Here is a 17,110-nt window from a genome sequence, read left to right on the forward strand (position 1 = left end):
GAGGGAGGGTTGGAGCTCAAACAACAGCCCAAGTCAAGGACAAGGACGGCAGCCCCGTGGCGGCCCGAGTCCAGAGGCGGAGCTGTGGGTCCTCAGCATAATGATAGCTGGGTGTGGAGAGAGTCCAGCTCGTGCTGGCTGTGCTCCCTCATGGGGGTGAACCTGGGTGCTTATTGTCACCTTGGACTATTTCTGCAAGCTTTACTCTTTCAAGTAAGTATTCACGGTCTGCATATGGTGAGGGTGAACACAGGCAGGGTTTTGGGTGTGAACTGTAAAATGTAGGCACTTTCACCTGGGTGGAAACTCAGCTTGATGCTTCCAGCCCTGCCCCAGCGAGCAGAAGAGGGATACATTGTCTTAAAATTGTCTCGTATTTTATGACTGTTGGTGGTATTAATGCAAACTGAGCCTGGCAGTGAATTGACTTGCCACCCCATCCCGCCTTGCACATGGCCTCTGAGACCCCCCTGCTTGGCCCTCCCTCTGTCCCTAGTCAGCTCACACCTGCATACCCTTCTGCGAGGCTAACCTTTCTCCCACCTGCCCCTGCTCTCCACTGGGTGCTCGGGGTGGATGCCTCCATCCTGTGCTCCTGCAGCCTTCTTGTCTACCTGCCCAGGCTGCTCTCCACGTGGTCCTCTGTGGTGTGTTCAGTTCCTGTTCCTTCTCTGCCTACCGTCCTTCAAGGACTCCGTGTTTCAGAGGAAAACCCCAAGTCTCTGGCAGCCAATAATAGCAGGACTGCATGGCCTTATGTGTCCGAGACTGTCCAGGGTTACCCCTTTTGTCCCAGATTCATTTTGAGTGCGCTTTTCACCCACAGACTCTTGTGTTTTGGATGAATTCAGTGCAAGACCATCGTCTGTATGGCTTGCAAGCTCTCCTGCTTCCCCTCCTCCTTCTCTCTTTCATCCCACTGTTCCAATCACACTGGCCTTGCTGCTGCTCCCTGAACACATCAAACAATGTGTCCTGGCCTCAGGACCTTTGCACATGCTACTGCCTCTGGCTGGGCTGCTCTCATGCGTCCCTGCCTGCCACGCCGCCCACATCACTGCTCAGACGGTGTCATACGAGGATCTCCCGTGCATCCTAAGACCTGTGCTCCCTCCACCCTGGCTGCAGGTCCCAGATCAAGGTGGTGGCAGGGCTGGCTCCTCTAACTGGCGTGGACAGGGCACCTTCTCTGTGTCCTCATACAGTCTTCCTTCTATGTGAAAATGTCCGAGGTCCCTCTTCTTAGAACGACACAAGTCCTGTTGGGTGAGGGTCCACCCTAATGACCTCAGTTAACCTGAATTACCACTTGAAAGACCCCATCTCTGAATGTAGTCACACTCTGGTTCTCTGGGGCTTTGGACTTGACCATGTGGATTTGGGGGGTACACAGGTCACACTCAACAAACGACATGGCCAAGGGCGGCTGGACGAACGTGCTGGAAGGGAAGGCTTGGGGCAGGGGATGCCGAATCCTGCCACAGGGCTTCCTAAACCAGCAAGGGTGGGGCGTGAAGATCGCTGAAGGATGGCATGATGACAGGCCACCCTGTTGTGTGGTCAAGGGCTGTGTGTCATGAGGCAGGTGGAGGATGTCAGGAAGGTGCATCAGGGGCCCCCATTCTGAGCATGGAGGAGGCTAGGAGAGGTCATGGGTGGTGAGGCAGCAGGAGAGGTGCTCACCAAACATGGGGCGAGAGAAAAGGGGGAACTTATGACCACTCCGATCTCTGCTCAGCCCAGTGCAATGTGGCACCGTGTCTCGAAAAGGAGAGAGCCCGTTTGAGAAGGGCATTGAAGCAGGTCATGAGTGCATCTCAGGGGCGTGAGTTTGAAGGGCCGGACGTGTCCGACCCCGGGGCCCGCTGTGGCACCGGGTCTGCCCCCGTGGTGAGCTGGGACTTGTTCAGTACCATCTGTCCCGGACACTACGTGGCTGCGTGGGGGCAGCTCACTCCGAGGTCTCTCCAGGGGGTGGGGAAGCTGCCGAGGTTCAGGGCCGCGGGGCCACAGCTCGTATGGGGAGGCCAGGATTTGACCAGGGGCTTGGATGCGGGGGCTCTGCCTTCCCGCCCTCGGGCTGGCTGCTCTGGGGCAGAATCTGGGATGCAGGCTGGCGGAAGAGGACATTTGTTGGCAGGGTGGGAGTGGGCGGGGGTTCTTGGCACATTCCTAGGGTTGCAGCTCAGACGCCTGTTAGGGGGACTCCAAGGGGCTGAGGGGATGTGAAGGCAGCGTGTGCAGGTGACACTGGCTTAAATGTGCACCCAAGAGCCTTGGTGGGTGGGCAGGTCGGCAAGCATGAGGTGGGAAGGGAGGTAGGCAGACAGGTGGGTGGGCCAGCCGGTGGGAGGGCACCAGGCAGGTGGGTGAGTGGGCAGGCCAGCACCCCAACAGCCTGTGGGAGAGTCTGGTGGGAGCCCGGCTCACCACAGAGCCCACATCTGGACCGTCAGTCCTGAAGGGATCTTGCCTGAACAAGCCCATCTTCAGGCTAAGATGGATCCAGTTGCACACATGGAATCCCAGACAGCCAATGTCAGCCAGTATCGCAGACCTTGTCTTGTTGGTAATAAGAAACACAACACAGCAGGACCACACACCCGCAATATGTTGGAGGCAGAAATTGCTCAGGGCTCCGGATCTGAAGGCCGAGCGGCCAGGAACATTCGTGCTGTGGTTGCCTTGACCACGTTGGAGAAAGGCCTGCGGCTTCTCCAGAAGCTCACCCCTACCCCACTGCCCTGTCTCCCGTATCTGGAGGGAAACCCGCTGTGTGGCAGGCGGTATGGACAGATCCCATCTCTCTGGGGACTCGCTCATATTCTGAGGTCATCTTATGGCTCTGGGGGCCAGCAGAGTCTGAACTGGAGGGAGAGCCTCAAGAGACATGAGCCCATAAAACCACAGATGTGCCACGTGCTTTAGTCTCACTCCGGTTCCTTCCTTCTCTCCTCCGTCCGGGTTCACGTAGTTGGCAGGTCACGTGGGCATGCAGGACATTCCCTTCTGCAGGGGGGCTGGTTTGCCTCTCACTGCGTCCTCAGGCATGGCTGGTCATGGTAATAACCATGCTCATGACAGCGGGGATGTGGACATGCGGGGGAAAGCGTTTGTTTTGATGCGGGTCTGTCTTGAACGCCAGTGGACAATTCTTGAAGAATGGTTCATCGGGCCCATACAACCTGGGTGTTTAAAAAACCGTCCCAGGTCACCACCTATTTAAATTTAAAAAATGCATCTATGCTTTGGGTCTCAGCAAACTCTGTGATTGAGCTTAAATCAGGTTCCTAACAACGCTATCTGGGCTTCATCATTTTTTTTTTGGATTTAGGTGACCTCAATAGTTACAAGTTTGCTGCGTGTTACCTAGCAAGGAAGCCAATTTGCACAGAAGCAATCGGAGTGAGATCATGTTTTAGGACAGCACTTCTCAATTAGAGGGAGCGAGAACTGATAGCGAGGGATTTAGAGCGAGCACAGTCCAAATTGGGTCCCGTAGCAGTGCTCGATTTCGTAGGTTCATTAACGTGTTCCAAAGGAGGTGGGATCCCCGTTAAATCTTTAGAGTGAGTGTCTGTTAGGACGGCAAGTCATTCCTGTTTTTCCCTTAATTTGGCCCAGAGGAGATAAGAGAAGTCAGAAGAGGAGCTTTATCAGGCTTCAGTGGGGAGGTGTCAGTAGGTGGTTACATTGGCTCTCGGAGTTCTGGGGTGCGCCATGGGGCTCCAGGTGTTCGATGGTGGTGAGGTCCTTGAGGTCCTGTGTGCAGGTGGACAAGGGAGGACAGAGGGTTGAGCGCTGGACACTTTGTTAAGACAATGGAGGGGTGAGCAGGACCACCCAGGAGGCGAGAAGAAGAGACCAGTGGGGAAGGAGAAGACAGGTCCGTGAAGGCGGAGGGACGGTCAAGCACATCAGATGGTGTTCAGGGCCAAGTGCAATGAAGACTGAGGGATAACTTGTGGATTTAGGACACGGAGGTCATTGGTGGGCAGCCTGAAACAGGAGCCGTTTTAGGAATGTGATGGGGACGAAGGTGTTCCTGGAGTCCGTTAGAGGCAGTGTAGGGAGAGGGAGCAGAGCGGGGACAGTATCAAGATGGACACGTGACGTCCGGAGAAGACGGTTGTTTCAAGTACAGAGCAAGGGACTGAGGCACGTGCAGAGAAGGGTGACCTGCCCGGGAGCTGTCCTGTCTGCTGGGAGCAGGGGAGGGCTGAGGAGAGCAGAGTTGGCTCAGGGGAGGTGGGAGGAGGTGAGCAGAGTGTGGAGACGTCACACTCATAGAGGAAGGGAGGGAGGGCCTGGCGAGCAGGGGACAGTGGGCCTCTGAGTGTGACGGGGTTGAGGGATGCCCACAGCTCGGCGGGGGAGGGAATCCACTTTGGTCTGAGCGCGCAGGGCAAGGCTTAGGGAAGGCGCCTCTGACGGGCTTCTTGAACAGTGAGGACGATGTCAGAAGGGGAAGACAGGGATGAGTATCTGGAGAGTTGACAGGGTGCTGCGGCGGAGAGTGGGATGCTTATTTGTGAGAAAAGAGTAGAGCCACAGAAGCAAGAGAAGCCTGGTGGGGGAGGCTTTCCTTGCACGGGGTGTCTGAGACCTAGAGCTCTTGCACCAAAAGCTCCCTGCAGGGGGGGGGGGGGCAGGGGGCCAACTTTCACAAGAATGGCAGCTGGTAATTTGTAATGTTTCCTGGGAACTTGTCTGTCAGGAAGGCAGGTGGGTATTAACGTAGTGCATATGGACCCACGGGCTTCTGCAGACCACCCTGTGGTTGGTGGAGCTGGACCTCTGCCTCCCCCCCTGACCCCACTGGCTCCCCAGCCATCCCACATGCTCCCAGCGTCCTGAGGAAACGTAGGTCCCTTGAGAAAACACTCCTCTAGGGAGGAGTTGAGTGTTTTCCGAAAACAGTCCTCGGTGTATCCTGCTGCCCAGGCCTCACCCGGGGCCCGTTGGCAGGATTCCACCTGAACCTCAGGAAGGCCACCACAGCCGTGTCAGGACTCTCGAGCGTGAGTGGCTTCTGGGTCCCCTCCACGTATCTGTGGCTCACCATGTTCTTGGCTGTTACCGGTCCTTATGGATGGACTGAAATCCGGAACGAAGCTTTCAGGTGTTCAGGGGGAAGAGCGACGGCTTTGTTCTTCTTCCAGAACTCTCCGGGAGGTGGAGTTAACGCAGCATCAGCACAAACAGACCCGCGTCCTGTCGGGAGGCATGAAGAGGAAGCTGTCCATTGGCATTGCCTTCATCGGCACATCGAGGACCGTGGTTCTGGACGAGCCGACCAGCGGGGTGGACCCTTGCTCGCGCCGCGGCATCTGGGACATTCTCCTCAAGTACCGTGAAGGTAGGAGCAGGGCGCCCCTCAGTCATGATTTCTGGCAATACGGTGGAAGGAGCCAGGTTATATCCCCGTAAGGACACATTCCCTTTTACAGAAGAAGGAATGGTCACAAGAGTGTATAGAGATCTGTTATTTTTTAACTTTTTAAAAAGATTTTTATTTTGGGGAGAGAGAGCTCAAGCAGGGGGAGGAGCAGAGGGAGAGAGAATCTCAAGCAGACTCCCTGCTGAGCACAGAGCCCAACATGGGGCTGGATCTCATGACCCTGAGATCACGACCTGAGCTGAAACTGAGAGTCAGATGCTTAACTGACTGAGCCACCCAGGCGCCCCTGAGATCTGTCTGTTCTACAACATCTCTGCTGGGCTAGGATTTGCTTACTTTGTGTCTGATCTCCCAAACGGACTGTGACCCATGATGGTAGACGTGATTTCTCTTGAAGTCATATTCATCCAAATTGGGTGCCGTTCTGGAATCCCAGGTTGTTAGAACAGGTGTTCTAAGCTGGCATGTGGAACGAGCCTCCTCTCCTTTGGAGAGGGAAGCAGAGCCTGGAGAGATGGGCATGTGGATGGCTCATGGCTTGAGAGGAAGCTCACTGAGCCACGGGAGGCTGCGGGCACTGAGCTAGGCCTTCCACATTTTAGCCATTTGGTCCCATGTCTCCTGTTTATGCTTTGGGTGGGCAGTTCCTGACCCCCACCTGTGGCTCTTTCTCTGATCCTGACCGCTAAGAAGATTGGCATAGGTGTTTCACGTAGAGACACCGGAATCTGGAAGACAGCGGCAGGAGTAGGGACACCTAGCTTGGTGCTGCTGGGTGACAGGAATGTAAGAGGCAGGGTCACCACCAACTCTCCAGAAACTGCTTTGCTTTTTCTCTCTTACCTTTTGCCTATGAAACCTTCTGACTCCGCCTGGAGCCTCTGTCTCCCTGTGGGGGATGAGGATTTGCTGCCTAAGACATACAAAGAGAAAGGACCAGAAGGAAGCCCCATGTTTCTCAGCATTCAGAGGGCCATGCCCAGAGGACTCAGGCCATCATCTCTGTCCTGAGGAGGAAGGGATGTCTCCATCTATCCCTTACGTGTCATCAAAAGGCTGGAATCAGCGAGGAGGATGACACTGAGGAAACATGAAAAAACCCTTTTGTTCTTTCCTGTCCCAGAAACATAGGAGGAATGCAGACCCGGAAGACAGAGGGGGAGTGGGAAAACAGAGTGAGCCAATGTGACCTTCTGTTCCTTTCTGGGTATTGGCAGGGGTCAGGGGAGGGGAGGCAGTTATACCAGCAAAGCAAGGTTGTGTCCATGCCATAGGCCCATGTGACTTCATGCAGCCTCACCACAGTCCCCGAGGCCAAGCAGAGCGCCGGGACCCCGGCAGGCACCCACAGTTGGTGTCCCTCACATTCACCGGCCCCAGGCTTTGGCCCCAAGGAGGAGACAGGGTCTGCCAGGGAAGCCAGGGCAGAGGCTCAGGGCTGGCGGCCAGCTGGACCCAGGTGAGGCCCAGGGAGCAGGGGTGCTCTGTGCTCTGACCTGACCATTTGGGATCCTGCCTAAGCTCTGAAGGTCATCACCCCAAGATCACAGGACGCCGACCACAGCTCCAGAGAGCCTGACCCTTGCCCATTGCCATGAGATCACAAAGCCCTCCCTTCTCCTCTTGCCTACGTGCCCATCAGGGAGAGAAGTATCAGAATGGGAACCCCTGAACCTTTTGTGCATGAGGCCCTGAGCCCCACTGGAGGGGTAGAGGAAACAGATAAAGCTAATTTACCCTGCACTGAGTAATTCCTCTGCCATCCCGAGTCAGGGTGGATGAAGAGCACAGAAGAGAAGTGGACCAGCCCCTGGCTTCCGTTGTCCCTGCGCGTGTGGTCTCGGTACACATTAGATACCAAGCCTGCTGTGCTCACTGATTTTAAAAGTCAGAGATGGAATCTTCCAGGCTCGACCGTCAGAACATTGAGTTGTGAGCATAATAGTATTTTTCAACAGCAAACCCAAAGCGATAAAAATCTCAGAAACAGACAGCTCTCTTCACATTCTGTTATAACTTATTTTCTCACTGTCCTTGGTCAGTGAGCAGTGATGTTGGTGTTTGGAGGGCTAGTCCGTAAGGTGTAAGGGGATGACATAGGTGGGACCACAAGCAAAATAGATTCTCAAGAATCAGGATGGATGGCTATTTCTGGAAAGAGCCACAGACCTCCAGGTATCTGTGATACAGTTCTGAGGACTGGACAGAATCTTGCCCTGCTGAGTAGAAGGAGGGTTCCCTGTGGGCACACCAGTGTGTGTGGGGCTCAGTCTACCTGGGATTTGATCGTGTGTTCCCTCCCTCCCGCGACGTGCAGCACTGAGCGCTTGATTGGGACAGGCCTCCCTTGGAAGAAGGAAGGAAGGAAGGAAAAGATGCTGGAACAAATTAGCACATAACTACTGAATTCTGCTCACACTCCTGCCGTCCATGCCTGCATGACCCTGGAGAAATGATCATATCCCTCTGGGCGTCAGTGTTCTCGCTTGTAGGATTTCCGGAGAAGGAGGGTACTGTGTACAGAAGTATATGGCTTAGGACCTGCTAGGTGGGCGCTCAGTCAATGACAGTTTATTGTTAATGTTATTAAAATATACAAGAGGGGGCCTGCGTGGCTCAGTCAGTGAAGCGTCTGCCTTTGGCTCAGGTCATGATCTCAGGGTCCTGGGATTGAGCCCCACATCGGGCTCCCCGCTCAGCGAAGAGTCTGCTTCTCCCTCTGCCTGCCGCTCCCCCTGCTTGTGCTCTCGAGCTTTCTCTCTGTCAAATAAATAAATAAAATCTTAAAAACAAACAAACAAAAAACAATTGTTTCTGCAAAAGGTGGCCACTGGGCTCCGTGAGGTCTGTTCCTGGGGTGGCCTGCGGCTCGCGTGCCCGCCTGCCCGCCTGCCCATCTCCCAAGCCCACTGGCTATGGTCAGGGCGGCTGCTGCTGTCCTATCACGTGTGATGGGTGAGTGTGCAGGGTCACATCATCCGTGACCCTGAAGGAAATCAGCACAGACCGTGGCCTTTTGCCCTGCCTTAATCAGATGCAGAGGCTGCTTCCGTGGAATGAATAGAGCTTTCCCCTTAAGTGGCCATGAGATTATTCTCTGAAGACCCATGAAAGAGCTTGAGTATCAGAGACAGAGATGCCCTCCCAGCATTTTTTTTTTTTTAATTTCTCCTCCACGGCCTTGCAGGGCCTGGGTCTTAAAGCTGGGGTGGCCGGTCAGGGGCACGTGATGTTTCTGCCCCTCTGTGTCACCCTCTGCGCATGGTCCTGGCCCCTGTGACTCACCAGGGGCTGGAGGATTTGTAGAAACAGCATCAAAGCCCCAAGGGCACCGGCAGAGGAAGAAGCATGGCCTCCAATCTGTGGCTAAGTGACTTCTGCGCGACTCAGTTTTTTCCAATGTGAAAATTAGCGATGGTCTTTAAATCGTCTCCGTGCCTCCCCCCCGCCCCGGGGCGATTGCGGGGCCGGCTCTGACGCCGCTGTGTCGGGACGCAGGTCGGACGGTCATCTTCACAACCCACCACCTGGACGAGGCGGAGGCTCTCAGCGACCGTGTGGCCTTCTTGCAGCAGGGCCGTCTGCGCTGCTGTGCGCCCCCCTTCTGCCTGACCGAGGCCTATGGCCAGGGGCTCAGCTTGACGCTCACCAAACAGGTAGGAAGCTGGAGCAAACCAGCAAATATTGATTCTGCCTCCAGTCCAGTCCCTGATGCTGCCAGAATCCAAAAGGAGGCCTGGTTTCGGCACAAGGCCCTTGGGGGCTGGGGACAGCTGCAGGAAGGCGTGAACCCGAACAGGAAGGAAACGGCACATGGTGGCCGTGGTGTTTGTGCAGTGGGCCCAGGAGCTGGTGAGGCGGGGGGCCTGGCCTTGGGGCTCCCGGGGGTTATTGATGGGGGAGGCTGAGTTGCTGGCAGTCACTGTTGGTCATGGACAAGGGGCTTATGGTGTGATGGGTGGGCGAGAAAGGGGGTCAGTAACTGGGTCGAAGCCTCTGGGCGCAGCGCCCATGATGCTGAATAAATCCCCCCAGGCTGAGCGGGCCAATGAGCCCCTGTGACCACAGTGCATTTTGATTGAGAGGAACCAGATAGGGGTCAGAAACCCCTGATGGGTAACCCACGTCCCGTGTCTGGCCAGGCAGCATCGTGGCCCAGATGCTCTAGGAGTATTTTTCTGACAGTGAGGGTCCGTGTAGGAGGCTAAAGCTGTACGCGGATGCAGCACGGGACCTGTGGGGTGAAAGGTCAGAGTTCCCATCAGCTGGGGGGGGGGGGCAGAGGGGGCTCTGGGCTGGGGGTCCAGGGCATGTGGGCCCTGAGTCGAGCTTCCTTTCTGACTTGGGGTGAATATCTCGATGTCCCGAGGTGGCTCCTTTCCTCTGTGGGGGGGGGGGATACCTTGTCTCACCTTAAAGAAGACCCAGCCCCGTGTCCTGTAGTCCAGAAAGGATTCTCCCCAGGAGCGGGGGGCGGGGGGTGCGTGAGTGCAGCCCTCCCCAGGCCTGCCCGACGTGCCCGGTAACGGATGGAGCCCAAGACGGGCGTGGGAGGCTCGCCTCACTTGGAAATGTACGATCCTGGGGCTTAAATGCTGCTTCTCCCTTTCACTGCTTTGCACGGGAATTTCATATGTGAGATCGGATGGTGTTTTGGGAGTAAGGTTCCTCACCTCCTTTTCTGGGCTAGACTCCTGTTCTGGAGGCTGACGACCCGAAGGACATCGCCCGAGCCACGTCTCTGATACAGACCTACATCCCGCAAGCGTTCCTCAAAGCCAGCAGTGGCAGGGAGCTGGTCTACAGCATCCCCAAGGACGCGGACAGGGCCTGCTTCAAAGGGCTCTTCCAGGCCCTGGAGCAGAACCTTCACAGTCTGCACGTGATGGGCTTCGGGATTTCGGACACCACGCTGGAGGAGGTATGGAAGGTCGCGCGAGCCCGCGGTCATTAATGGCTCAGTGCCGGGGTGCGGGCCAGGCAGCGGGGAGGGCACGTGAGGGAGAACACGGGCCGTTTTCACCATTTCCAGGTTCTGATCGGTGCCAGGCAGCGTGCCAGCCAATGTGCAGTGTTGCACGTCCCGTGGATCACTAGCGCTCTCTAAGGGAAATGTGCATTTTTAGTTTTGAGAACTTTGATGCCTTTAGGAGTCATTAGAGGTCCAAACACTTGTCAGTAGTCGGGGGTTGGCTGGGCCATGTCATCTCATCTGGAGGCGCTCTTGACTTCCTCTGTGGATCTGCTTCTGCACGGGTGCCCACGGTCCCACGCTAGCCCGTGGAGGAGGGGTGCAGCAGGTCAAGCTCACGAACGCTGCTGGCTCTCCGTGAGCCCCACATCGCCCCCAGCACCTCTTTCCTGTCTCGTGGGGCGGAGCCAGGTGACATCACCCTCTGGGTGTGGTTTCTCGGCAGTGTGCGGCCAATGGGAGGCAGAGCCAGGCATTTCCTCTGGGAAGAGGTGGCCAGGGGTGTACAACCAAAGACAAGCCGGGTTTGGGGGCCCCGAGGTTGGCTGAGCCCCAGTCGAGTTCTAAGTTTACATCGTTATTGTTATAGAACGTGCTGCAGATTTGGAATAAAAACCCAGTGATGTTGGGGCACCTGCGTGGCTCAGTTGGTTAAGCGTCCAATTCTTGATTTTGGCTCAGGTCATGATGTTAGGGTCGTGAAATTGCGCCCTATGTCAGCTCTGTGCTGAATGTGGACCCTGCCTGAGACTCTCTCTCTCTCTCCCTCTGGCCCTGTCACCCGTACAGTTTCCCTCTCTCAAAACATAAAAATCCAGTGATACAAACTAAAATTTTAAAATCAGGGAAGATCTTGGACCCCTGTCTCTTTATGAGTCCGGAATAATCACAGGGGCCAATAAGCGTTGTCACTAGTAGTTGGCACAGAGTCTGAAACAGAATTAGAAACCTTACATGAGAGTTAAAATATCACAGCTTTTAGGATGTCGGAGCCTGAGCTTTGGGCTGTGTTTTGGACAGGATTCGGGGGCTGGAGACACATCCCTGGGGGGGGCTTTGTGAGAGAAGAAACAGCCATGTGCGTGTGCTTCGCCGTTGGCCCAAGTAGACAGTGCCCATGTAGCTTTTGTCTGGAACAAAATGGTCATGAAAGGTTTCAAACTGTTTTTGTATTGTTATTTTTCCTATATTAAGGGGGAGGCTCAGAGAGGCTGGCTTCTTTACCCCAAACCACACAGCTCATCAGCGGCAGCAGTGCCCCGGGACGGAGGTTGCCTGGCAATGAGGCAGGGTCCCCGAACGTGCCTGTGACTCTGTGGGAGGTGCTGTCTGTGTGTCTGTCTGGCTCACCTGCACTCCAGCAGCACCCAGTACGATACCCCACGCGAGCAGTTGCTTAATAAATACTTCCCGAATGAACTTCCCAAGATACGTCCACTCTGGGAAGAGAGCACTGTAGTTGAAAAGACATGAGCTCTGCCCCAGCCGGTTCCAATACAAGTCCGTCTCCCTTCCAACGCCAAGGACCTTGGATAAATCACTCAACTCGCGAGAGCCTAAGGGTTTTGATCTTTGAAATGGAATAATTGGAGCAGTTTACTTGGTTATTCTGGAATTGACAATAATACGCAATGCTTGCAACAAGCCAGTCAGAAATGGTAAAGATTCTTCCTGCCCATGGAAACAGAGTGTGAAATTGTTGTCATGGCTTTGGAGTGACAGTGGAGCGAAGTCGTATCTTCTGCAGGGATTTTGGGCAGACGCCAGGGACCCCGTGGAAGACCAGGAGACTGGGGAGTTTCCAAGCCCCTGTCCCTCGATGGTGTGAGGCAGGGCGCATCTGGTGTTCCCCGCGGACGTGGGTGCACAGCACCGCAGCTCACTGATCACTAGCTCAGATGGGCCATGCCACACCCCGGCTGTCACCGTCTTCTGAACTCTGGGTGACAAGCTGGCTACTAGGCCAGCAAGCTGGCAACTGTGACGGCTGGGGACTTGGGAATCACCGTTTCCCTGCAGACAGAGAGACGCCTTTGAGAGTTATGTTGCCAGTTTGGGTCACTTGGGAAGGAAAAAGAAAATAATTTTTTTGTCTTTTCTAATTGCTTTTATTTTCTTAGTAAAATAGGAAAGAAAGGCATCAGCTGCACCTGAAAAAGGGGAGAAGATTCATCGAGAATAATTTCCTTTGGGTTGAGAGGCGAGGGCGTCACTGGTGAAGCCCAGACTTGCCGCGTGCTGGTGTCCGTCTGGGTCTGGCGTCGTTCCCATTTCCTGCACGCTGTTCGCACTGACAGAGTGCGTTCATGGCCCATGTGGTTCGCTACCCTGAGAAGAGGGTGGAGCTGCCTGAGGGAATAGGGGGCACCTTTTGGACCAGACACACTTATCGATAAAATAACGAGCGTTCACCTCCAGCATTTGTACACTTGCGTACTCACATAGTGAAAAATGGTGAGGGGGTCTTTGTGTTCCGTGGGGATGCTTAGCATTTAAATGCTTTGTTAACCATTATGCAATCAATAATTCAGGGCAAAACGTACGCTTACAGAAAGGCTTCTTAATAGCTATAGTGTATATAAGATACCTACATAGTCTTCTTAGTATCGCTTTTCCTCCCTCCTTCCACTCTCTCTTCCTCCCTCCTCCCCTCACCCCTCTCTCTCTTCTCCCCTGACCCCTCCCTATTCCTCTCATCCTCCCTCACTCCCCTCACCCCTCCTTCCCCCCCCCCTCCCCCCCCCCTTTTCTCCCCCCCCCCCCCTCATCCCTCCCTCCCTCTTCTCACCCCTTCCTCTCTCTCCTCTCCTCCCTCCCTCCCCCCGTTCCTTCTCTTTCCTCTCTCTATATTTCCTCCCTCCCACCCACACCCCCTCCTTCCTTTCTGTCAAATGATGAGGTCTGGTTGGATTTCCAGCCACAGCACTGGATTAAATCAAAGAAACTTCTGGGCCAGGAAAGGTGTCAGCTCTGCCTTCCACTCATTTTTGTATGCTTGTAAAGCTCCTTTTATCTGTCAGAATCTTTTTTAGTCACTCATCTCCTTTATAGGCATTACTTCAGTAAAAGCTAGACAAATCAATGGGACATTGACTTAGTGGGGCCACAGAAAGTTGCCACTGCTGAGCGCAAGGGGCCAGTGAGGCAGCCTCTGTCACCGTTGACTGTGGCCAGCCTGGCTGATGCAGGACACTGGAGGCCACTGACGCCTTCAACATTAGGAATTCTGAACTTTTGACAGGGTCTAGTGGAAGTAGAAACCGAGGTCTTTGTAGTTGCTACACCAGGGTGGTGACGACTGCCCCGCAGGGTGGCCCTCAGAGGTTCTGGCTGAATCCAGGGGTTTCAGAGCCCTGGGTTGGAATCCTGACTCCAGGCCATTGGCCGAGTGTGTCCCTGGGAGCCACAAAGAGCCACAAGGTGAGGCTGGTGGAAGGGGCTCATGGTGCAGCCTGAGGCGCTCCAGTTTGACAAGGGAGCCCGTGAAATGTCCAGGAGCTGACCCTGGAAGCGTCCCCGGGGCTGGGTGGCGCTGGGTGGTGTTCCTGTGTCCTGGGCTCCTGCCCCCCTCCCCGATGGGGGACTCCCCTGGGGCCTCTGCGCCTGTGGACAGCTCTGGAGCTGGGAGCTGGCTTTGTGTGGGGCCCATCCTTCCCTCACCACGACTCAGTGACAGCATGTGCTGGCCCCGCCTGCCCTGAGGCCCCCTCCTCCCTGGAGAGCAATGTGCCACACTGCCATGTTCCAAGTCTTAAGTCTGATTCGAAATGTGTCTGCATATGCCACTCTTTAACAGGAGCTACCCAACTAACGATATTGATCTTAAGCCGGGTCAATTTCCCCATAACCGTTGTTCTAATGGCTTACCTGATTTCTGTTGTAAACGCGTCCCAGCATCGAGTTCCTCCTGCAGGTGCTGAGGGCAGTGGGGGCTGCCGGGGTCGGGGGAGCGGCCCGGATGTGGGTGGGTTGAATTTGGCCACTACAGTCAGGGCGAAGCTGGATGAGTCACTTGGGCTGGAACACCACTCTTCTCATTGATGACATAGAAATTTCTTCTCTAACTTTCTCACACGGTGTCTGTTTGGATCTGATAATGTGATAATTCTGAGAACAGATAATAAACAGCAAGAAATCATGCAAGTGTGAGGACTTCTCAGGAACCCTCAAACACTGCTGTTTTAATCCAGAATACCCGTGCATTGGTATATTCAGAAATTAAACGTTTCTGTATCTTAGTGCTTCTATATTTTTAATGTTATGGCAATGTTACATCATGGCATAACTTCTGAAAATTCTTTTTCTCGAAGATTTAATTTTTAAGTATTCTCTACACCCAACACAGGGCTTGAACTCACAACCCAGAGATCAGGGATCACAAGCTCTACCTACTGAACGGGTCAGGCGCCCCCTGAAAATTCTTTTGATGCTAATTCCTTAAATATACCTATTTCGGATATATATTTGCTTTTTGTCTCCAAAATAGTCTTACTTATACCCATTGATGCACCTTTTGGAAATTTCTTAATCATCCTCCTCTTTGCCCCCCTTTAAAAAAATGTCTTTATTCTTAATTGTTGAAATTGCATACAGTCAAATCCATTCAGTAAGTTTTAGCAAAGTCACGGGATCGTGGGACCATCAGCACCAACGAGAGGGATTCCATGCTCGCCCCTTCTTCAGGGAATAATTCCTTCATTCCACTTGCTTCTTTGCCACCTGCTTGTTCTTTCCCCAGATTCCCCCATCTCTTGTCCTTGGTGTTAATCACCCCAAAAGAAGCCCAACCAGAAGGAATAGCTGTTCAATGACTTGCGGGACTTCGCAGGTGCTTCTCCGATTTCCTGCAGTCGCTTCCACCTGCTACATTTGGTGCAAGCTTTGCGCGTAATAGGAGCTAAACAAATATCGGTTGGTTAGAGCTCACGTAGTTTCCTTTTCTCTTGCACAGGCGCAGATGCTCAAAAAGAAGGTATCCATCTTAAGGGCAACAGTAAACAAAGCGATTTAACAAAAGATGATCCTATGGTGTATTTGGACTTCTTTGAGAAAGGTGTCTTCTATTGGAAATAGATTAAGCCATTTAAAAACTTTCTTCTGTTTGATGAAGTCTCTAAAATACCTAGGCAGCCAATTTTGTCTTTTTACACTGGGCAGGTATTGACTTTCTTGTCCTGTGTCTGTGAATCAATCTGCAGGGAGCATGGCTGTGAGCACATCGCGCGTGCTCCCCCTTTGTTCCCGTGTGTGTCCCCAACGACGCTATAGCAGGTCCGTGGGGCATGCTGGGGACACCCCCAACGCTGCAGCTACAGGTGCAGGTCTCATTTTTAAACCGCAGTAAATTTCCTTGTGATTCAGGGCCCCTAAAGGGGCTCCCACGCCAGTAAGGCTGAGACGTAAAACCCTGATCCTACAGGCGCCATGTGTGTCCCACGGAGGAACGTTTCCTTGGTATGGTTCGGGGACCAGGGAGAGCTGGAGCCCTCCCCACCTCCAGTCCCCCGGCTGTGCACGTGCACCGAAAGTACATTTGCAGCCCGCTCTGGAGCCAAGGCAAAATCTTGATGTCATGCAGATGGAGTGATTTTTAGATTTTTAGTGGTATCTATTTTTTTAATAGACTAGTTTTTAGGGTGGTTTTAGGTTCACAGCAATATCGAGCAGAAGGTACAAAGATTTCCCGTATGTCTCCTGCCCACCCCCCACAGAGCCTCCCCAATGATTAACATTGCAGTACGTGTTTAATAATTACGACATTTGAGCCTGCCTGTGTGGGACGGGCCGTTTCTTCCCATCCAGACTGGTACGTTCTGTGTAGTGGGTTCCTTTCGTGCCTCCGTCAAGAAGGTTCTGGATGTCAGTCCCTTGGGTGCACAGGTTCGGATGCCCGCATCCTCCGAGGGGAATGACGATTTCTCAGAACAAAGGATTCCTGTACAGTCCTCGCCTTCAAGTTTCGATTGTGCCTCTCCTGTCCTGAGGTGCAGGACCTCCAGTCTGGGGTTGCGAGTTAGGCGCTTACATGTCTCCTCGCTCTCCGTCCTTCTGCAAGAATGCCTGCTTCTGGGACATTGGTAACCTCAGTGTTTCTGCAGAATCCAGAGCAGCCCTTTTGCACCGTGAGCCCCCATGCGGTTTTGTCCTCATCATAGACCAGGTTCTGTGTTTGGAGCTGGCGTCTCAGGGGAGTGGCGCGTGGCTCCTGGCTTCCGACCTCCTGGTGCGTGAGACAGGTCTGTTCTGTGGGGCGGTGAGAACGTGGCTGATCCAGGTCAACAGCACCTGCCACGCTTTCCACTCTGAAGCTAATTTTCCTTTTCTCTTTATTATTAATTATTTTTTGAGGACGCGCCTTGAGATTCTTTCCATTTCCTCGTCACGCTGGTTTGGGCCCCTCCCCTGCCCCTGGCCTGAATCCATTAGGACCCTGACGTTTGCCAGCTGGTGGGTCCTCCCAGTCTGTGACTCCTTCTGCATTTCTTTGTTGGCATTATATAGAAATGGAACACATTCTCGTCACCCCATCTATTTGTATCGGTAAGGATTTGCGGCTTCTTACCGCAAGCAGTGAGCCACAATTTGCTGCTATCCTATTTACTTGGACTCTGGAACCCTAGTAGATTTAGCCAGGGGGGCCCTCCAAGCTGGCTTTTGGATCTTTGACAGGTCCCAATATGTCTGCGTGTCTTCTTACTCTCTGACATGATGAGGTGCTCCGGGCACATGGAGTGCAT

At 53.9% G+C, this 17,110-nt stretch overlaps 1 protein-coding gene across 3 annotated transcripts in view; it reads left to right on the forward strand.

The window, feature by feature from the left end:
* Window positions 1-17,110, forward strand: part of ABCA13 (ATP binding cassette subfamily A member 13) — a 384,829-nt gene that overhangs the window by 185,373 nt on the left and 182,346 nt on the right. For all 3 annotated transcript variants that reach the window (XM_034665342.1, XM_034665320.1, XM_034665331.1), the window contains 3 exons: window positions 5,163-5,359; window positions 8,900-9,057; window positions 10,092-10,322. In XM_034665342.1, the coding sequence (XP_034521233.1) occupies window positions 5,163-5,359; window positions 8,900-9,057; window positions 10,092-10,322 (586 nt within the window). The remainder of the gene's footprint in view (window positions 1-5,162; window positions 5,360-8,899; window positions 9,058-10,091; window positions 10,323-17,110) is intronic.

Source organism: Ailuropoda melanoleuca, chromosome 1 (assembly GCF_002007445.2).
Source record: "Ailuropoda melanoleuca isolate Jingjing chromosome 1, ASM200744v2, whole genome shotgun sequence".
Taxonomy (NCBI): Eukaryota; Metazoa; Chordata; class Mammalia; order Carnivora; family Ursidae; genus Ailuropoda; species Ailuropoda melanoleuca.